The sequence below is a fragment of the Balaenoptera ricei genome, chromosome 1 (assembly GCF_028023285.1).
Source record: "Balaenoptera ricei isolate mBalRic1 chromosome 1, mBalRic1.hap2, whole genome shotgun sequence".
In the NCBI taxonomy this organism is placed as follows: domain Eukaryota; kingdom Metazoa; phylum Chordata; class Mammalia; order Artiodactyla; family Balaenopteridae; genus Balaenoptera; species Balaenoptera ricei.
The window spans coordinates 187827721-187851698 of record NC_082639.1 but is presented as its reverse complement, the minus strand read 5'-3'; the positions used below and the strand labels follow the sequence as shown (position 1 = coordinate 187851698).

The following is a 23978-nucleotide window of genomic DNA, read 5'->3' as shown; positions in this document are numbered from 1 at the left end:
GAAATTCAGAGTAAATGTAAATATCTATATGAATACATTTTAAATAATTAATATAATGTCCTAATTGTAATATAAAGGAGAAAGAGAAGGGAAATAATTAATAATAAGGAAGTGTATATTTCAATATGTAAATGCCCAGGTATGAATAACCAAAAAAAGACAATACAAGAGAGACAATTGCTTGCACCAATAAGTATGTGCCCACTACTGACACTGACAGTAGTGGGCACATACTTATTATTAATGATCATATCTTAAATTCATATTAATGACTCACATACAATACTAAACAAAATAAACTTTCTCTTAATTTATACAGTGGTTGTCTTTCTAAATAATTCAGTATTTACTAAAATAGTGCAAAACCTACTTTGTATTTATGTGTAAAATAGCCTCCAGTAATATGTACATTGCTTGATAGGCTAATAGACACTGTAAAAACTTTACTTACTTATAGAAAAAAGCATATACAGAAATAAATATTACTACTTAAAACTTACTAATCTTTCCCTTCTTTCCATTTCCCACAGATTAGTATAGTTTTTGAAAAATTAGCCAGTGCAACATGATCTTCCATCAACCATCCCCAACCAAACACAGATGAACACATTAAGTGAGGAAAAGGGAAGGAAGGGGACCCAATTTTTTACTTTTTAACCACTGAAGGGAAATAAGATGGAATATTTTTCAACTATCACAGAACTATCACATTTTCTCATGGTCCCCTACTAGAAGAAATACGGTTTGTACATTAAACCAAGGGAAAGTTAATAATTGCATGTGGTTTTGCATATATGGTAAACATACCTTCTAAATTTTCTGGTAGTCTATCTCATGTCATAAAACATGTAAACATTTTTCTTAAATCATATGTTCAATTTTTGGTTTAAAATTTATGGACCCCATATGTATGGCTATCATATAATTCTAAAGTAATAACACTCTTCATTTAGCAGTTTTGTTACTTTATTTTCATAGATTGGGCGTACACACTCAAAAATTATTTTGAGAAATATTGAAATAGTGGTTTAAGTCACTGTTATTTTGCAAATATTTTTGTATACTTTTCCACATTCAAACTTGGATTTAGAATCTACCTGCCTTCCTGCAAAATATTAAGTATCATCGTTATGTATTTTTGAGATTTTCCTTAAACATTATCATTATAATATATTTGACAAGCAAAAAAAAGAGGAAAGAGAAACAAAGAAAGAGACATTATTAGCAGATTCTTGATTTTTTTAAGAGTAAATCCTGATATGTAACCATAGCATACAATTTCTTCCATAAAATGTGAAAGAAAAAAAATGAATAAGGAAATGAAGGAAAAAGAAAAAAATAATGGGCTCTTTCATATGCTAACTCATGTTATACAAATTGGAGTAATGTTATTATTTATCTGTCTGGAGCATTTGATGAACCATTTCCCAAGTAATCTTGTTTCTTCATAAACTGTATGGTGTATGTATTCATCTTATAGATCCGACTCACCTATTCAACCTTCTGTTTCTTAATTTAGCTAAAACTGCTATTTTCTGCCTAAGAATATTTATTTTCTTAGAACTTTAAACAGTCTTTATTTCCAATACCAGCTATAATAGTTTACTTGGAAGGGAAGTTTTTTTTTCCCAAAACAAACAGCTTTTTTCCCAAACAAACTTTAATTGCTTCTCTAAAATATGATTTCTGTGGAAAATTGAGTATATGGCATCCGGGCCCTCGTTCTTGCATGAAAATAATATACTTGGGCTGAGTAGCATCACCCCCCTTTAATATGACCTGCGCCCCCTTACGGGCCATCTTTTCTAACACTCTTTATTGTTTTTATGTCATTGAATTTCTTTTTATGCCATTTATTATCTTTTCTGACTGGACTCTACCATCTTTTGAATTTTTGACCTAGGTCCTGAGGTTAAAGTATAATTTAAATTTATATTTATTTCAGGATTAATTTTTATTGATTGGTCATTACGGTTGTTTTGATTATAAAAAATCTATTACTTGTATGTTGTGCAAATATTATCTGCCACATTTTTTAATAATCACTTTCTAAGTCTTTATGTTGACGATGAAGTTGATAAATCAATTATGTTATAAATCAGTACTATTGTATTTCATACCATAGAATTATCAGAAGTAAAGGAGACTTTATATAGTCTCTGGTTTATTATCCAGACTGTACCTCTAACCTACCTACATGTTACCTCCTTCTACAGATGAGGCACAGGAAAAATAAACATTTTGCCAAAGGCTGTCAATTTTATTAAAGACAGGTCTGGGGCCAGATCCTCCATACCTCAGTAACTTACCTCATAGTCTAGTACTCTCTCTTATGAATCATTTTTCCTGGGGATAAATTTGCACATGTAAAAACCTCTCTAAAACAAGTGTGTTTATATGGAAAGTTTTATAATTTTATTCATTGTTTTATTTTTCATATTATTTTAAAATACTACTATCCCAAGGTAAATTATTCTAATTTACCTATTTTATTTCAAACAGATCATGTTGTTTGTGAAGAAGAGTTTAAATACGCCATGTTAGCTTTAAACTGTATATGCCCAGCAACATCTACACTTATTACACTACTGGTTCATACCTCTAGAGGGCAGTAAGTATATTTTTTTCTTTAAGATAATGCATTTTAAATTATAAAAAAATATAAGTGCAGTTATGTGATTTAGAAATACAGTAGTAAGCCTAGGTATATACAGCTAGATATGTACCTATACTTGTATTTGTGTGTTATCATCATCTGACAGATAGATAGATAGATAGGTAGAGAGACAGACAGACAAATACAAACCTGTTACAGGGTCCAAGACATATAGGAAATTGACAGTGATTTGCTGTCTTTTCTAACTAATCTTGATATAATTTGTTTCATCCTAAATTTTATGTCTTCATCACTTGTTAGGCCTAGGATTAGGGCATTGTTTCTATTTTCAAGATTAATAATTCGCAAATAAAACTTGTAAAAGCAGGATGACAGCAGTCATTACTGTATGGCCTTAAAGCTGTTTTTTTTTCTGTTTCTGAGGTAAGTTTTTATCTGAAAGCTATATGTGCACAAATGAGCTCAAAATTAAAATTTTAAAATTATTATAGAATGATAACAAAGTAGTTGATAAAATCAGCTAATGTAGTATAAAAGAAATAATGTTTAATATGAATTTCAGGGTATTGAGGGAAATTATATCATCAAAACATTTTTTCCTCTTTGTTTATTTTGATAGAGTTTCATAAAATATAGAGGTTGTTTTTGACTTGCATAATCAAGTAAAATACAATCAGCAAACACAGTCACTGCCCTTATTTAAAGAGACAAATGTTGCACTGCATTTCATACTTTTCATATTCCTTACTTGGTATTTTAGACAAAATGTTGATTTTCTAAGTAAATTCCACCATGGTGCTTGTAGTTATGAAAATTTAAATTTAGTGAGTTAATTGATAGTTATTTAAGTGAAGTGCCAAATCAAATAAGTCAAAGAAAAGGAAAATTCTTTCCTGGGATTTAGTACTGGATGGAGGAAATTGCTAATTGAAAAATAGTAAATGCCCTCTGGTATTTTAAGTAAATTTTACTCTCTTACCTCTAATTATGTCTCTGTTCTATTGGGACAGAAAGATTTTCCCAGGAGCAATTTTCCCAAAGTTCTGAATATAAATGTTTCTATTCTATAAATTTATAAGCCTTTAAGATTTGCAGTGGAAAGGATGTAACAGGATCATGAATGAAATTGATTTTCTTTGATGGACATGCTTAGCATTTTGATGGAATTAAATAAAATACTGAAAGCTGTTTTGTCACCAACTAATTGAATGTTCATAGAACTTATCACATGGCTTCATTATTTTGTCATCCATCTTTGTCATAGAATCATACAGCGTTAGAGCTGAATATCTAGCCCAGCTTCTCTCTTGCACAAATGATAAAATGAGGCCCATCACCACTAACACACATTAGTATTTATAGATCGGTTAAATTACATTTTCCAACTCCTAGTAAATATTATTTTTTGGCAGACAATATTGCCTGGTGAACAAATTACACTTAACATAAATTTAAAAAGAATTTCAGCGACACTTAAAATAGGACTTTTCCTAATATACTGTAATGAATTTTGTCATATTAAAAATGAAAGTGATGTTGTTGAATACATTGTTACCACATAATTAAGGATTTCCCATAAGTAAGATTGACCTGCAAAATTATTTCCCAGTTAAGTGACACAATAAATGCCTTAGTCCATCAAAATAACTCTCTTTATAGCAGCTTTATTGAGATATAGTTCACATACCATATAATTTACACATTAAAGTATACAATGTAATATTTTTCGTATATTCATAGAACTGTGCAACTATCGCTGCTAACTCCTAATATTTTCATCATCCCATAAAGAAATTCTTTACGTTTTTGCAGCCGCCCATATTGTATCCAAACTCTTTCAACCATAGGCTAATCTTACCCTGTCTCTATAGATTTTCCTATTCTGGACATTGCATATTGCATATAAATGGAATCATACAATATGTGCTTTTTTGTTTTTTGGACTGGCTTCTTTCACTTGGCATAATGTTTTTAAAGTTCATCCATATTGTAATATGCATCACTACTTCGTTCCTTTTTATAACTGAATAATTTTCCATTGTATGGATATATTTCATTTTACTTTTCTATTCATCAGCTGATGGATATTTGGGTTGTTTATGGCATTGTGAATAAGGCAGGTCTTAATATTAATGTGAAGATTCTTGTGTGGACATGTGCTTTAATTTCTTTGGGTCTATATCTAGGAGTGGAATTGCCAGGTCATCGGGTAACTCGATTTAGCCTTTTTAGGAACTGCCAGAATGTTTTCTGAAGGGATTATAGCATCTTACATTGCCACCAGCAGTGTATCATGGTTCCAATTTCTTCATGTCCTCAGCAATGCTTGTTATCATCTGCCTTTTGCATCATAACTGTCCTAGTGGATGTAAAGTGCTGTCTCGTGGTTTTGATTTGTATTTTGCTGATTACTAATAATGTTGAGCATTAGTTCATGTGTTTTTTGGCCACTTTCATATCGCCTTTGAAGAAAAACCTATTCAGATCCTTAAACAGATAAATACCATCACTTGAATATAAACAGTCATCCAAACAGATCACTTAATTTAAAATATCTAATATATTTTATTAAGAATATTGTATGACTAAAGTAATTTGTATTATCTTCTGTATTATGCATTAAATGAAGGTATAGTGAAGATTCACTTATTAACAGAATATGTTTGAAATTTTGCCTTTGAGCATCAGCAGAAATCAGAGAGCTCACACATATTGATTTAATAATAAAAGAGCAAATTCGGGAGCTGAATTAAGTAGTATAATGGGGAAAATGTTGAATAGTCTAGGAAATGCTTTATGCAAAGATTATCAAACCACTAATTGAAAAAAAAGCTTACGATAATACTCAAATTTCCCCATTAAAAAAGGAGAGAGAATAATATTATTAGAAGTTCATTATATAATAAATGAACTTTTAATGGTGATTTTTGACTAAAAATAGTTGATATTCACAAGCTAAACACTTTAAGACCCAACAAACACAGACATAAATATAATACAAAACCTAAAATAGTCTAACTTAAAAATATATTTTTAAATTAAGTGCTGTATAGATTATAGATATTTAAGGAAAATAATAAATATGAGTTCTGGAACAAATAAGATAGACAAAGGAAGCAGGAGTTAGAGGTAGAAAGGTCAGCTCTTTTAGTGACAGGCCTGCCTTAAGTCTGAGAATGGAGTTCCTAATTCAGCCTTAGAATTAGATTTGCTCTCTTAATTTTTTTTTTTAATTTTTAATTTTTTTTAATGCTATTCTTGTCTGCTTACATTCTTTTTATGTATGTATGTATGTATGTATGGCTGTGTTGGGTCTTTGTTTCTGTGCGAGGGCTTTCTCTAGTTGTGGCAAGCGGGGGCCACTCTTCATCGCGGTGCGCGGGCCTCTCACTATCGTGGCCTCTCTTGTTGCGGAGCACAGGCTCCAGACGCGCAGGCTCAGTAGTTGTGGCTCACGGGCCGAGTTGCTCCGCGGCATGTGGGATCTTCCCAGACCAGGGCTCGAACCCGCGTCCCCTGCATTGGCAGGCAGACTCTCAACCACTGCGCCACCAGGGAAGCCCTAGATTTGCTCTCTTAAAACACCTTCGTCCTTTTCTTAGTTCTCTTCCTCTAGCCCGTGATAATGGGGAGAAAGATGGAAACCATATATTAAGTACGAATTACCTACCTCTGTACTTTTATATGGGGAATATTAATTTTAAAAATATTTATCTTGTATTTTGGAGTCTCTGGAGCAACTTAGCTGGGACCCTGAACAATATCTCCCAAGGCTCATTAATGCTGTCATGATCGTACATTTTCTTTTCCTAGATGTTAATATACTCATCTTGTTCTAGTTGATCTGTGAGTCAACTAGATGATGTTAACTTTAGGTGACTTTGAATAACTGTGCTCCTTTTATTCATTCAAGTTTACTCTGTATCTTAGCCCTTCATAGTTTTCCCCTCCCACTCACTTCATTTACATTTGAGTGCTCAGTGCTCTTGGCAGGGGTATTTCTTATTGTCAATTAAATTAGCATTTTGAATTGTTTGGCAAACTCATTAGAAAGATGAACAGAAGTTTATTCTTTGGACTGATATCACTGTAGGCTGTCAAACATGGACCGTGATGATTTTAGCAAGGAGATGCCAAATTATCAGAACAGTTGGTAGACCTTCAATTGGCCCATCTTGATGACATTTTGTCTCTATCAAAATTTAATTTTTTCTTTTCCTTTCCATTTACTTTCATGAAAATATTTATTTATTTCATTAGTTCCATCCAAGAGGTAATATTTTTGCTCTTAGTGATCATCAATGGGAAGGAAAGAGAGAATTGATAAGAAAAATATTGCAAAGTTAGAATTTACACAACTTGGCCACTGATGAGTTATGGATGTAGAAAAGAGAAAAAAAGAAAAAAATCCCTTTACACACTGAGGTTTGACAGTAGAGAACTATAAAATGTGTGATTTTGGCAGGAGAAAGGAGTTTGGTATTGGATCTATTTGCTTTCTGATGCAGGTATCATTGCTCATGGAAATTACTGCTACTCTTGGTTCCTGAGGAGAGATCAGGGCTATTCAGGGCCACAGAGGTGAAAGCAGAAATGGTGGGGATTTGGGAAAACTGACCACTTAAGGCTTTTCCTTAGGAAACAGATGGAAGAAAAGGACAGCAACTATAGTATAACTTAACAGAACAAAAAGGAGCAAGGATTTCTAGAAAGAACTGAATGGTTAACAATACAGACGGTTTAAGATGGAGAAGACGCAAACAGAATTAGTAGGTCACTGGTCTCTGGGAAATTCTGAGAAAACAATTTTGGACGATGGAGACTTTCTCATTTTGAGATAGTGTGAACAATTAAGGAGATGATAAGAAAGTGAAGCCTGGTCGAAGGCCGCCACTTCATTAAGTTTGTCCAGGAAGATAAGAAAGAAAAATAATGAAAGCTCTATTGCACAGCAGATGGTTCTGCTGGTTCCACAGAAGGCTGCTTCTTTGATCATGGCAATTAAGAAAGATTGTCTGTATATCCCTGGTGGCCCTTTCTCCATTTCTCCCATCACACACACACACACACACACACACACTTCAAGACTGGAGGTCTGAATGGAGTAATTGTAAGAAAGAGAAACGATATACGTCTGAAGGTTACTCATTTTTCTTTTATACAAACTAACATGTACTGAAAATCTCCACAGAAATACATTTTATTAGGTGTATCCAAAATCTGTTTGATTACCCGAGAAATGTTTTTCCTAATCACACCTATTAAAAGATTTACTAGAATATTATTCTATTAAACATATCTTGAGAAATACAGGTACTGCTCAGTCTGACAGTCCTCTGCTTGGAAAGGCTTTAATAGCTCATCTTTCATTATCAAATTAGATTTAAGTATATCCATTTTATTTATTTAAAGCCCTGTATGCTCTAGTACTAATTTATTTTTATATCCTTATTTCTCATGATACTCATATGTATCGTGTTCTCCAAATAACATGATCCTAAATATACTTTGCGGTTTCCGCCTTCTACATCTTTTTTTAACGTTGTTCCCTCCGCCTTGAATTTTTTCTGCCTTCCTAGAGGGTTTTGCTAAAATTCGAAAATTCTATCTCCTCAAGAATATTTTTAAACTCCCCAATTTAATGTGATCTTTCCCTTCTACAAACTCACATAGAATTTTATGACATTCTGCCAGAGCATGTGTTATGGTCCCTTTATTTTTTCCTACATAATAGGGTATAATTTCGTTTAAGGTGGAGAACATGTCTTACTCATTTTTTTTTTTAACATCTTTATTGGAACTTACTCATTCTTATACCTTCTATAGTGTTTCACAGCATGAATGCTCAAAAAACACTAGTTAAGTAAATGAAGTAAAGGATATACTAAAGATGATTCATTGAGGCCCCTGGTTCAAAGTAGTTTATGATCCATAGTCTTCATCTGCTCCTCCTCATCTGCTCCACTGAAATGATAGCAAATAAATAAAAGTCATAAGCTTTTATCAGTGAAAAAGAAGAGATTTCAGTGAATTTCTAGAAGATGGAAAGTGGGTAAATGAACTTGATGAAACCTCCATCCCAGCATATGTTTAGAAGGTGATACAGCAGGACAAAATCCCAGCCCCCAGTGAGGCTCTGGGGTACAAGATTCCTAGAAAAAAAGAGGACACATTTTGATTGAATTTCTGTATACAGAACAAGTTACCCTGTTTCCTCCACCACAGTACCATTTCTCTATAATTAAGTTTAGTCAGACATTTACCATGGGAAAAATCAGATTTTTCCTAAATAAATTAGTCTGAATTATAAGCTAACATATAATTTGGGGTTGGGGTTCAACCCTCTTAATCTGGCATTTAGAGACCCCAGACTAGATAGTTTGAGCCCTTCTTGCTTAATATAAGATGTAACCTGTGACTTAACAAATCATATTCACAGACAAGGGAATCTATTTAATATCCCTATATATTATACTCAGAACTTTGAAATATGGCTCTTGTCATTTGCTGACAACCAGCATGCAGGTTGAAATGAAGGGAACAAATCCAGCTAGAAGAGAACAATATCTGTATTCACACTGGAATTGTTTTGGGATAATAGGGATGTTGGGTCTTCTACTCACTAGTAAACAATTTTTTCTAAGGTCAAAAAACTATAACATTTGAAAGGAGAGTCAAATGTTTGTAAGCAAGGAGAGTCACAGTAAATGAGAGCAAAAATACATTAAAAAGAAATTCAAATGTATTTTTGAACAGTAGAGAACTATAAATAATAGTTCACAAGAATACTGAAGGATTATGAAAGGGTGATAATGATTGCTCAAAGGACTAAAATGCTGAGGAATTTTTTTTATTTGTAGAGTTTAAAATTTTCAGAATATTTAACTTAAATTTGTTGATTATGATTCTGGAGGATCTGATTTTCTCTTCAATAATAATGGGAAAAGCCATAATACATAAATACACAAATCCAGAATGCTAAAAATAATTGTAATTATTAATCCCAGGAAGATATGAAAAGGAGTTATAGTAGAGAAATAGAAAGTAAAGACCTTTTGAAATTAACAGAGTGATTATAAAAACCTTGAAAGGTAACATCATAGAAATCTTGAGGATTTCAGATTTAAAAAAAGAGAAAGAGATAGAATATGTAGGAAAAATAATTTGCAGTACACGAGATCAATCTAAAAGAGGTAATATCTGATTTGATGGGAATTCCAGAAAGGATGGAGAGAATAGAATGTAAGAAATTGTAACAGAAGAAGGGAGATTTAAATCTTTAAATAGACAGGGTTTCTTGCTTGTGAATGACAATGAATGAAAGAGAACCACACCTAGAGACATAACACTGCCAAATTATAAAGCAGTAATGGTGAAGAAAAATTCTCTTAAACTTGTAGAAAGGAAGAGAAATCTCAATATTGACTAGGATTCTTAACTTTAGACAAGGATATTCATTGAGTTAGTCTGATTATAAAGAGGTGTATGGAGGAATATAGGTAACTCACAGAACAGGAAAGTTAGCCTTTATTTAGGCTCAACATGCATGAACAGTTCCCACTGCCCCACCCCACAACTAACCCAATAAGGAACTTTGACCTCTGAACATCCTGGGAGCCAGCTACCTCTGCAGCCAGACCTCACAACAGTATAGATGCCCCTTGCCTGCCTGTTTCCTCATTTAGCTCACTTCCAAAATAAACTCCCGCATTTGTGTCTGATTGATAGAACCTAGGTCACATGTCTGTACCATAGCTAAAACCAAAGATTTCTAAAAGCTGTGGTCAAGATAGGAAAAGCCAGACAAGTCTCAACAAGAGACTGGACTAGATTAAAAGCAACATATACAATGGGATGTGGCACAGGAAGTTTCTGTTTTCTCTCCCAACTGGAAAAAAAAAAAGGCAATCATAAACTCCAAGAAAATAAAAAAGAAACTATAATAAATCAAATTAAAATGTGCCATAATACTGAACAATAGGTGGTCAGTAAGTAAGGAATTTTTTTTTTTTTTTTTTATTCTCTCTTGAATTGCTCAGGGAATACAGAGAAGTTTATATAATTATAGCATTCCACTGAACTCTTAAATGAACTATGTTGCAATAATCCTAATAATGTAATCACTGAACTCAGGTTCTCTGTACTTTTTTTCCCCAGCTTTATTATAATTGATATGTAACGTATAAGTTTAAGATGTACAACGGGTTCTCCACTTTTATCTGAAGCCATTGATTTATTTATAACCAGGGAACAAAATACAGATATTTGCATTTTCAACAATGTAAAAAGGTGCAGCAAATGATATTTTAGAGAAAAGTAGGGAGGAGATGTGGAAGGGAGAGTAGCTAATATCCTCAGCTTACAAAATGGAAAATCAAGAGATCTGTATCTATAGTCACTGCTACTTTATACTTACAGCCCTGTGGGGAATCTGTTGTGAGATAATTCTTTTCTCTCACACCTCAGAGATGGTGGTCAATAGAAAATGCCTACAATGACATAGTAATAAAATTCGATAACGTATTTTTATTGAGATACCTCAAAACTCTTCAAGTTAAGCCCAGAATCTGGGAGCATTTTTTTTTTTTTTGGTCAATTTAAGTTATGAATGAAGTCCCATGCTAAAAATAGCACTGAATAGAGTTAAAATATTGTTATGGTTTGGTCATTCATTAATTCATCCCACGATAACAATCACATGCATTCGTACAGTGTAAGGCACTGTGTTAGGAGTTGGGGAAATGCAAAAATGAAAACGTTCCATTCTGATCACAAAAAACTAATATTCAACACAAGGCAGAACAGAATGTAAACATGGCTTATGTATGTTTGGAATGTATTATAAATTTCCCCTAGTAGATTTATTTTATTAATGTAGTTTCTTTTGGCTATGGTAAGATTAGTTTGCATACCTTGAGAATAAACCAAATGACAACATGGACAGCCAGTGAAGAAACTTGCTAGTTACACATAATTTTAAAAGAGCAAAAAACATACTCAAAATGATAAAATGTGAATAACAACAATAGGAGCTTATGAAACTCCTATATCCCTAAATATTAATATTTATGGAATACAACTTTTCTGAAGACTTCACTATGATGTTCTCAACTAAAGTGACAGATACAGCAGAGCAATGCAAATGCACAAGGGCACGGAGCACTTGACCATAAGCTAAGCGTATGGTACTTATTCATAAGCAAGCAGGCTGTGTTCTGAGAGAGAGGGGGAAGGTACACCTTCGCTATGGATTTTTATTAATGCTAAAGGAGAACAGTTTAAAATCAGTGGGATATGACTTATTTAATAATGGAATTAAAGAGCTGAGAATTCAGTGTCATTATGAGAGATGAATTTATTTTTCACCTGACAGTTTAAAAAGCAGGTGAAAAGTCTTCACAGAATTTTAGGATTTGTGTGTGTGATAATTAGGTGGCTTCTTGAGTTAAGTGAGCACTTCAGAAAACCACACTAGAATTTTTGGAGAAAAAACAAACTTCAGGGTAGTGAGTTTGGGCCACTTTCATGTACAATCAGCCTTTCAAATTTAACGGTGGAGCTTTATTTCATTTCTCTTTGAAATCTCTTTCAAAAGGGTGTTCATTGTTTATGTTCACTATTAACAATGCTTGAAAGCTGTATAGCATTTCTCTACTCTTGTCACTTTCACAGCAATTTTTCTTATCCTGAGAATGGCAAACAGCTTTCTGGTTCCATCTAGTGGTTGAAAATTGATTATCATCCTCTACATGGTTTTAATGTTAGGACTCAGGTTTTGATTTTGATGTCTGATACCATAAAAAGCAGGGGAAGTTCAGCTTAATCTTGAGTTTTATTACTTAATCTTGAGTTTTATTACCTCTTCTACTTAGAGTTCTTGACTGCTTTTCTTACTAGATAAGATACTCCAATTTGTGTGTCAGATCGATCCCCAGACCAGCAAGAATAAATGTTCATCTGAAGTTCTGTGTTAGCTCTTTCTTTTGTAGCCTCACCTGTAGTGGAAGTTTCCATCTACTCTAATATGCCCTTTCCACTCCATAAATTACAATTATGCTTTCAATGACACAGGCTACAATTTGTCAAAATCATTTCTTTTACTTGCAGTGTTCACTGTAGATTCCTGACATTAATAGTAAAAGGAATTGGAATACCATTTAAATACTTTAATTTTTAAATAAAGTAAAAGCTTGAGACCGTTGTGAATTAATGTAATTCATGTGTGTTTTCAGAGAGGCTCCTGTAAAGAATATAAACAATTATCTGGAACCAAGCTGACATTAAATTGGTGAACTACTAGAGTATAGAATTAAATAAAATATGTTAATTTCAGTTAGATTAAAACCTTTGGGTCACTTGTTTTAGACTTTTTAAATCTACTTTCAATCTAGTATAATGAAGTAATAAATAGATTTTCTTATCTTTAAAATAAAGCATCATAAGGAAATTTTATCTTATGTAACTCTGCAAGTATAAATGTAAATGACATGTTTTCCTAAGGCAAAGATTTCCTCCAGTTATATGTAAAGCCTTTTATTACATCTCAAAGAACGGATTTTATACCAAAGATACCTTGTGACAATATGTTCTTTGTTCCCATTGATATGAAAATAATTTAGTTTGGTAATAAAAATGAGTATATAAAAGCAACTAATTTGGCAATCTGTGTCAATTTTGGTAAATCTGAAACTAACCATTTATTGTATATTTAAATGCCTTATTTAGGATTGAAGGGAACAAAATGTACTAGCAAAACTAAATCTGATAATTACGATGCAGAGGTGTTTAAAATGACAGATATAATACTGTAGAAGAGATGGATTTGCACTAATAATTTAATTGTACAACCTTGAAGGCAGTAATGCCTGCCTACACTTCTTGAGTTTACCTTTAGTTTGGTGGCATCTTTAAAATACACAAAGAAAACATGAACGTAAAAATCGAATTTTACCTTCTAAAAGTTATTAGTTTGAGTTTTACAAAAACATACATCTTCCTAAAAATAGGGCATTGTCCATCAAATAAGGTTGTATGCTGTTTTTAACAAAATGCAAACCACATTACTGAGCAGGATCATTCAGTACATTCCTGAAATAAGAACAGAGAATGCAGTATAATAAGACTTCAAGGTATTGTATCTGGAACAGGAAATTCCAGTTAGATTCTTATTTTCTCCTTTTGGGAAAATTTGATGTGGGGAAATTTTGAAAGCCAAAACCATAACAGATTCTTTTATTGCATTCAGAGGCCTGTATGAAGCACGTTTCTGCAAATTGCAGACCAAGCGCTTACTAGCTGACTGTCCTGTTCCAACTGGTTGGTCGTGTTGAAGCACAGGAGACTGTATGGGAGTTAATTTGCTCTCTGGCAATAAAAACCCGTTTGCCTTGAAAGTGTAATCGTGGATTAACAAGGAATGTGCAGCTTGCATTTGAAAGAACAATAAAATCAGTTGTCAAATTGAATTTATGCACCATTGAAAAGTTAACTGGAGCAAATGATATTTCTAACTTGGGAACAATAAACAGGATAGAACGAACATACCTTTTCTTAAATTTTTATTTTATTTTTATTTATTTATTTTTTTTAAAAGTGAAAGCAGGTTTATTTAGAGACAGAATTCCATAGACAGAATGTGGTCCATCTCAGGGAGTGAAAGAGGCCCTGAAATATGGGGTGGTTGGTTTTTTTATGGGCTGGGTAATTTCATAGGCTAATTAGTGGGAGAATTATTCCAACTATTATGGGGAAGGGACAGAGATTTCCAGGAATTGGGTCACTGCCCACTGTTTGGCCTTTTATGGTCATGAGAGGGACTTTTCATGTTGTCCCAGGATTGGTGACCATAACCTAAAACCAAGGAGGAAAAAGAGTCAAGTATCCCATTTTCTAATCTCCCCACCTTTCTGTAGAAAGAGAAGATCAGAGAGGGACCAGTAGTGCAGCACAGTGTTTTTGCACCTACGCCCAGCCTCATAAAGTGAAGTCCAAAAAATGACCTAATACTCGTGGAGTATCTGCAGGAAGTGGGAACTAGCAGTTCGTTCCCTAGTTGGACATCTGCGTATGTAGTTTTCTGTGATTATTTGAACATGAGGAAAAAAGAATTTGAGAGAGAGAGATGGCAGAGCCTTCCCTCCCATGCGTGGGTTTCCAGCAGCTCAGCTGATGGCTTAAAAAGATTTGCACGTTCTCTCTGTGGTACCCCCTCTAAGGGTTCTGCCTACAAGGTGAGGAAACCCAAGCAGCCCAGAGGCCATAGGGTGGATGGGATGTGTTGCTGGGAAGTAGGTGAGACAGAGTGGAAGAGAGTTTCTTGCTTCCCAGTGATGGTGCCCAGAGGCCCACCCCTCATACCCCACAGGGTATGTTCACATGTCTCTACAAGACACCTTCACAGAGGCCATTGATGACCAGTTAGAGCAGCAGCATTCTAGGGAGAATTAGCCTGAGCTGGGAAGATTGGAGCTTCAAATCAGATGGGATTGGGTTTTTTAATAACTGAACATGATTGGAAAGAAGTGGGATCTGCCCAAGACGTTATTATTGTAGGACAGGGATGGAGATTTGACAGAGCATGGCTGAAGGCTACAAGGTCGTGAAGATTTTAACATGGAAGTTGTAATTTACTTCACCGGACATTTTTTTGTTTGTTTGTTTTCTCATAAACAAGTCTCTATCACCTGTCCTTACGCTTTCCTTTTTTTTTTTTTTTTTTTCCCAAATATTTTTCTCACTAAGACCTTTGTTAAGGGTTTAAAATGCAGACAAGAGCAGTCACAAGCTTCTTTTCCTTCTAGGCTGCCCACTGACATTTTTCTAAGGCTCTCATGACTATGGTATTGGATTCATGGATTTCACAGCATTACCCTTTATTCAGGGCAAATAGAGATCTAAAGAGATTCTTTCAAGTACTGAGCATACACTTTCGTTCTGTACTTCCTTTACTTTCTTAGTAGAATATTTTCTTTTCATATTCCTCTTCTTCCTTCTTTCTTTTTCTACTAACACCTTTGCGAACAGCTGGAGCTGGCATTATTTTGAAAATAAAGGTGGACATAAACCTGTCTAGGAAGAATTGATTGCTATTTAATTTCCAGTCAATATGGTAGAGCAGCCTCGAAAGGGTATGAAATAGACTACGGGCTATCCTACTTTACAGGTTGGAGTTTACTTCGAGGTTAACAGGAATTAAGTGCAGAAGCCAACTATTTTCCCTAAATGTTCATTTGATTAGTGTAAGCACATAGTAAGTCTTTTTAAAATGGCTTTTCACAGAGCTTTCCATTCTTTGCTTTTTTATCCTTAATATCTTTTGTGTTGTTTACTGCTGCTGAGGTTAAGTTCATTTCATATCATAAGTTCATAAGTTCATTTATGATTATGAAACTCAGTGAAGGTTCCCCACCCCCCATTCTAACAGCAAATTCATCATGGGGAAAGTAATTGGTGAGACCTAAAAAATGATTCTGGTGAAGGAGAAAGGAATTATATAATTAGAAAAGCAGAACATTTAGTAACTGAGCATGAAGAACATTGTTAGGTTATTCTTTGTTCATTTAACAAAACATTTATTAAGCAGTTACTCTGTGTCAGAACAGATGTCTTGTCTCAGAGATAGAGTGGTAAACAGGACATGATCCCTTTCCTCATGGGGCCTATTTCACAGGGAAGCAAGACATTAAGGATTAGTTAATACAATTTAGTGTTATAATATCATGAAGGAAGTACACCACCGCACAGCTGAGAAAGTAATGCCTGAGCTGTGGGTCCAGGAACGAGGAAGGCATAGGAGGAAGAAAGAACAGCATTGTGAGAAGACCAAGATAAGAGAGTTTCTTCTTCAGGGGAAATTAAAGACTGCTCAAGGCTGGAGAACTCAAGAGAAAGGACACAGGAATGATATTTGAAATTTGGAAGACAGGCATGGCATAGGTCAGGAGGGCTGTGTAATGATGGTAAGAAAGTTCACCTTTTTCAAATGGAAGGAGGAAGCCCTTTAACTATTTTCAGCAGGAGAGTGACATGAAGTGATTTGAGATTTTGAAATTCACTCCAACTGTAGCACCAATCAACACAGGAAGCAAGGAAGCTAGGAGATGGGTCAGCACAGTTTTAAGAGTGTAAGAGTTGATGGTAGAGAAATGGGTAAGTGCTACTTAAGAGCTACTTAAGTGGTAGAATTAAAGAATTCTTTTGTATAAAATATTTGGAAATATATTATTTATTTATATGATAAATTTCCTCTCATTCAAAAATAATCTTGAATTAAGTCTCCCCGGATACATAAAGTAGGAAAAGACAAAAGAAAACTCGAGTAGAATGCTAAGTTGAAGACAAATCAGAAGTTTTTTATTTTGTTTTTATTACAAACCTACAGGCTATAAAATGCCTTGTATTATTAATAAGGGTAAAAGGAAAATTTGGCTCTCAAATTCTAGTATCCTGAAGACAAGTAATAGAACAGCTACACATTCACACTAAATACTGAAGTTACTCAGAACTGAAGCTTCTGAGTAAAGGGCAGTGTTTGTAACCAGACTGCCTGGGTTGAATTCTTTGGTCTGTCCATGCTGGCAAGACCAAAGACTTGAAACCATTGAGCCTCAGTTTCTTTATCTGTGTGATGGGCATAATACTAGCATGCATCTCACAGATTGTCAGAAGAATTAAATGCTGTCATTAAACAAACATTTTTTGAACATTCACTGTATTCTAGAAGATGTTCTAGTTACTGGAGATCCCACAGAGATCAGGATAGACAATGGACTGAGAAGTTCTGGTGCTTACATTCTGCTTCAGGATGAGTGAGAGATGGTGGCAGAAATAGACAAGTAATAAACATACAAATGAAGATTGTCAATATCACAAGGCTGTCAGTTTCACCCAAATTTATTAATCATCCCAATAATCATATCAAAGGTATTCTTTTCGAAGTAAACCAGCTGATTTTAAGTTTGTACGGAAAAATGAAGAGACAAGAATAGCAAGAAAATTTTTGAAGGAGAATAATAATGAGAGGGATTATCCTGATGTATTTTGAAACAATTTTATAGCTACAATAGTCGACATAGGTAGTGTTAGGGAATGGGTAGAGGCAAATCAATTTGCCCGACTAGAAAGTTGAGATTGAGGCCCATAGGCAACAGGAATTTGGTGTTTGATAGGGGAGTTATTTTAAACCAGTGTGTGAAAAGATGGACTATTCAATAAATTGAATAACTGGGTAGCTATTTGGAAAAAAATTGTTGATACATTCATCATAGTAAGAGGGGAAAATATTACTTTCTGCCTAAATAAAATGTTAGTCTCAAAATATTGGTAAGCAGGGAGGCCTTGTATAGTGTAGCCTGTAATGCTGCCTTGAAAGGTAGCAGTGAAAAATATAACAACAAAACCCATGCACATATGGTCACCTTATCTTTGATAAAGGAGGCAAGCATATACAGTGGAGAAAAGACAGCCTCTTCAATAAGTGGTGCTGGGAAAATTGGACAGGTACATGTAAAAGTATGAAATTAGAACACTCCCTGACACCATACACAAAAATAAACTCAAAATGGATTAAAGACCTAAGTGTAAAGCCAGACACTATCAAACTCTTAGAGGAAAACATAGGCAGAACACTCTATGACATAAATCACAGCAAGATCCTTTTTGACCCAGCTCCTAGAGAAATGGAAATAAAAACACAAATAAACAAGTGGGACCTAATGAAACTTAAAAGCTTTTGCACAGCAAAGGAAACCATAAACAAGACCAAAAACAACCCTCAGAATGGGAGAAAATATTTGCAGATGAAGCAACTGACAAAGGATTTATCTCCAAGATTTACAAGCAGCTCATGCAGCTCAATAACAAAATAACAAACAACCCAATCCAAAAATGGGCAGAAGACCTAAATAGACATTTCTCCAAAGAAGATATACAGATGGCCAACAGACACATGAAAGAATGCTCAACATCATTAATCATTAGAGAAATGCAAATCAAAACTACAATGAGATATCATCTCACACCGGTCAGAATGGCCATCATCAAAAAATCTAGAAACAATAAATGCTGGAGAGGGTGTGGAGGAAAGGGAACACTCTTGCACTGTTGGTGGGAATGTAAATTGATACAGCCACTATGGAGAAGAGTATGGAGGTTCCTTAAAAAACTACAAATAGAACTACCATACGACCCAGCAATCCCACTACTGGGCATATACCCTGAGAAAACCATAATTCCAAAAGAGTCATGTACCAAAATGTTCATTGCAGCTCTATTTACAATAGCCAGGACATGGAAGCAACCTAAGTGTCCATCATCGGATGAATGGATAAAGAAGATGTGGCACATATATACAATGAAATATTACTCAGCCATAAAAAGAAATGAAATGGAGGTATTTGTAATGAGGTGGATGGAGTTAGAGTCTGTCATACAGAGTGAAGTAAGTCAGAAAGAGAAAAACAAATACAGTATGCTAACACATATATATGGAATCTAAGGAAAAAAAAAAAAAAAAGGTCATGAAGAACCTAGTGGCAAGATGGGAATAAAGACACAGACCTACTAAAGAATGGACTTGAGGATATGGGGAGGGGGAGGGGTGAGATGTGACAGGGTGAGAGAGTGTCATGGACATATATACACTACCAAATGTAAAATGGATAGCTAGCGGGAAGCAGCCGCATAGCACAGGGAGATCAGCACGGTGCTTTGTGACCGCCTGACCGCCTGGCGGGGTGGGATGGGGAGGGTGGGAGGGAGGGAGATGCGGGAGGGAGGAGATATGGGAACGTGTGTATATGTGTAGCTGATTCACTTTGTTATAAAGCAGAAACTAACACACCATTGTGAAGCAATTATACTTCAATAAAGATGTTTAAAAAAAATAAAAATAAAAATAAAAAAACAACAAAAAGCTTAAAATCCTTACTACTAGTCCTGGTTTGTGTTTTCACTTTGGTGATACATTTTATTTTTTATTTGTTAGAAAATATTTCAGACATTCAAAGGTATAAGAATATTATTATGAGCATCCATGAACCTAGCATTCCAAATTTAGAAAAAATAAACATTCCAAATGTTTGTGAAGCCCACATATACTATCTCTGATTTACGTGTCTTCTTCTCTAGGACCTAGTTAACTAAATGAGCCACCTAGAGCTACTTAATTCTTTTAACATTTTGTATTTGAGATTTCCCCATGGTGCTTTATAAGCATTAGTACTTACATTTTCACTTTTATCTGTATGGATATTTATTTATTCATTTAATTTTCATATTTCTGATGGCCATGGGCACTTAAGGTGTTTATTTTTATTTTTCTCTTCCATCAGCAAATACTTTCAGATCCACTTGCAGAACACACCCAGAATCTCACCTGGTCCAAGCCATCATCTTCTTGCTAAATCATTGCAATAAACTACTCACTGGTCATTGCTGCTGCTTCAGTCTATTCTCAGAACAATGACCAGAGGGATTTTTGCGACGTATAAGTCAGAATATTTTGCGAATTTTCCCTATAAAGATCAAAGGAGTAAGATTTTAGAAATCCCTTCATGACCTGTCTCCCTGCCAGTTACTTCTCTGGCCTCATTTTCTCCTCCTTCCTCAACCTCAGCCAAACTGGCTTCCTTGCTTCTCCTCAGCCATACCAGGCATCCCCCTGCCTCAGGGAAGCACTTGCTGCTGCTTCTGCCAGAAAGTCTTCTCCCCTGTGACTACCTCTCTCACCCTTTTCAAGATTTTTACTTAAATGTCATTCTCTCAGTGAGGCTTCCTCAGTCATACTATTTATATTCCAATCCACCCCTGAAAACGATTTCCCTCTCCGCTTTATTTTTCTCCCCACCACTTATCACTTCCAACACATAATTTGCTGTATTGTCAGTTTTCCTCCACTAAAGGATTCAAGAAAGAAAGTATGTCTGCCTTTTTTGTCAGCTGCCATCGCCTAGAAATCTAGAACTTTTCTTGCCGCATCCCAAGTGCTCAATAAATATTTCATGTAGGAATTAATAAGTGAGACCTGGACATACCCATTAGTAGTAGATGGAGTCGCTAATTTCCAACATTTCTCAAGTAATTAACATGAAGTGAATGCAAAAAAAATTGTATATTTACCATTAGCTGAATTTAGAGATTCATTAAAGATATTTGGTAAAAAGGTGCCAATATAAAATAGCATGAGAACTAGCAAGTGATTTAAGGAAATTCATCAGAACTGTCCTTGTCTGACCCTGTCCTTTTCTGTTTCCTTCCAAGTTACCATATTGTATTTCCATTTCAGCTGCTGGAATTAGATTTGTGATTCTCTTGAATAGCTTTTAGTGACCTTATGTGACAATTATTTGACCCCATGAGGCCTTTTGGATGACAAACAAACCCTGATGAATTACTGGCACCTTCTCTTACATTTTCAGCCCTTTAAACGGATTCTATCTTTGCCAAGTACTATCTTGCCAAGTAGCAATATGTTACGTATCAAAAATAGTTTTATTTCTGTTGGCCAAAGGAAAAGTTTTCTCCACCAAGAACAATCATTCTTAGGAAGTAGTAGTTAGGTGTAACCATATATAGTCAATAGTCAAATGTGTTTTGTTTTATTTTCCTAGTTTCAAAAATATATTAACATTACAGAAGAAAGGGTGAAGATTTTAAGAGCAATATTGTTCATTTTGTGACTAGGAATGTTGAAAGCGGCTCCTGAATTCAGCAATGAGGAAGATATAACAGCAAAATAGTAATAGATGCTCACATTTACTGAAGATTACTATGTTCCCAACATCTGCTAAATGATTTACTTGATTTACTGCATTTTATCCAACCCAGTAAGACTGATAATGTTTTTTACAGAAGTAAAGTATCACAGAGAAGTTAAATAACTCACCCAAGATTGCAGAGTTAGGGTTCAGATCAGGCAGTCAGACTCCAAGGCCCAGACTCTTAACCCTTAAGCATCCTTAAGAAGGAATGAAGTGCAAGTGAAACATACCTGGAAAATATATGGTTTTTTAAAAATTTACTGACACTTTGAAAATGTTTATAAATGTTTTATAATGTTTTCAGACAAAACTCGGAGTTTAAAATATGATACATAATGACTTGTCTGCTTTAATCCATCCAGAAGCTACAGAGATTATGATGAAATATTTTGATTTTTATAAATTCATCTCTTTTCTTCTAGAAGGTACATTTGTTGTACTTACAGAGTTCCTAAACTTTATTCACCAAAAGTAAATGGAATTTATTGTACAAAATGGGAAAAATCATTATTGTATAGTCACAATAAATTTTGTCATAAGTTGAGTTTTTAATAAATTTCCAAACTCACTGAGCAGAATATTCTAGAATAAAAAAGAAACTGCACTTTCTGTGATAAACTTATCTTCTTTTAAAAAATACTTCTGGTAATCTCTTTTAGAGATCCTTACTTTTATCGCAAAGAACTATCTTTTCTTAACTGGTACACAATTGGAAGAAATCCATTGCTATGATATGTACAGAAATTAAGAGTATGTTTTCTATAAAATCAAACTGATAAGTTGAGATGTATGTATTCATAATTTTAAATACAAAGCAAAGTCAATTACATACAGGAGCCAAGCAGGTATCGTAAAGGGGATGAAGTGGGCTGTATTACTGAGACTATAAGACAAGTATTATAGGTCGTGCATGACATGATATACATAAACAAAGACTAAAAATCAGATGCTATAGCTCACTGGTTCATGATCACAATAAATGCTTTTATTAACTGGATTTTGAAAACCTTCTACTTTTTAAAAATTTGCCATCTCTCAAGCTTCTATGTTGTGTTAGTTTCGAAATTTTTATAGCAACTCTTTGTAAATCATGTCATTATTTTGAGCACCACACAGAAAACTTCTTTGAACTGTGCTTGTCCATTCTTACAGTTGGAAAACTCCAGATTATGTATGACAAGGACTGTTTTTTGAACCGCATTCACTGTTTGTCTCTCTCTGTGTGTATGTGTGTATGCTTTTGTTGCAGAGAAGGCCAGCAATCGCCAGAACAATGGCAGAAGATGTACGGCAGATGCTCTGGGAATGAAGTGTACCACATCGTTTTGGAAGAAAGTACATTTTTTGCTGAATATGAAGGGAAGAGCTTCACCTATGCTTCCTTCCATGCACACAAAAAGTATGTTTCTGTTTCCAGAGTGGAATTAAAATATTAATCAGTCATACCTTTAAACACAGTTTTCCATAATATAACCCATATTGGTGCTCATAAGTTGCAAGTATTCTTGAATTTTTGACATAATTACTGAGACATTTGAATTCTGGCCTTTTGTATGGTCTCTACAAGTTAAGATTCTTGGGTGTATAGTATAACTTAGTAGGAATATTGACTTTAGTATCTTTTAATTTATCTTTAAAAATATTTTAATCCTGTAAAAATTTACATGAAAATGAATCTTCTTTATAAATCTAAATTTTAAAGTGTTGATTAAAAATTTAAACAAAGTAAAAATAACATTTATAAAAACTAGACATTTTTTAAAACTTGCTTTGGCCAGAAAAATAAGTTAAAAAATAAATGATAGTACCTTTCAATTCAAACATAGAACATTATTATTTTTGTTCTTTTTGGGAGAAATTCTTTACTTAAGAAATAAAAAGTATGTCTAACATGAAAATAATATATTATTAGTATTATAAAATATTAATATAACATTTTAAAGATTTGTAATAATCTAGTATATTCTAGTAATCTAATATCTAAAGTATTCTACTTTAATTCCCAACATGATTCTGTTTATATACTTTTTATATATTTAAAAAATATTTTTAAGTTTGATTTATTTGTAACACTATAAGACATATTGAGATAAAAATATTCAGGAGGTTTTGTGTTTGGAACATAACCTGAAAAAGTATATAAGAAATTTTAAGTAACACCTGTTACATTCAGTGGTTATTATTTCTCCTAATTAAATTGTATACCTATTCAATGCTATTTAATTTTTTTTTCTAAATTTTTTTCTAAAATTCAAGCAGAACAAAAATAAATTTAGGGACCCTAAATTCTTTCTCTTGTGACCTTGAGTAAGTTTCTTCCTCTCCCCTAAGCCAATGGCTTTCAAATTTTTTGACCAAAGTAAGAAATACTGTTTTATCTTTTTTGACCAAATTAAGGTATACATTTTATGGTAAGACCCAGTATACACACACAAAATTTACAATAAAACTCTTACCCTTACTAAATGACATGTACTCTGATATTTCTATTATCTTTTATTCCATTCTTTTTTACTAAAAAACATATATAGTCTTAATTAACTAAACTGATTTCACAACACACTAAGGACATAGTTTTGGTTTTTTTTTCCTTTAAAAACAAG

The 23978-nt window shown here is 33.9% G+C and overlaps 1 protein-coding gene across 11 annotated transcripts in view; it reads left to right on the top strand.

Moving 5' to 3' along the window:
* The window catches only part of KCNT2 (potassium sodium-activated channel subfamily T member 2), a 379220-nt gene that overhangs the window by 243247 nt on the left and 111995 nt on the right, over nucleotides 1–23978 (top strand). For all 11 annotated transcript variants that reach the window (XM_059942834.1, XM_059942832.1, XM_059942830.1 and 8 more), the window contains 2 exons: nucleotides 2503–2611; nucleotides 22625–22774. In XM_059942834.1, coding sequence (XP_059798817.1) covers nucleotides 2503–2611; nucleotides 22625–22774 — 259 coding nt within the window. The remainder of the gene's footprint in view (nucleotides 1–2502; nucleotides 2612–22624; nucleotides 22775–23978) is intronic.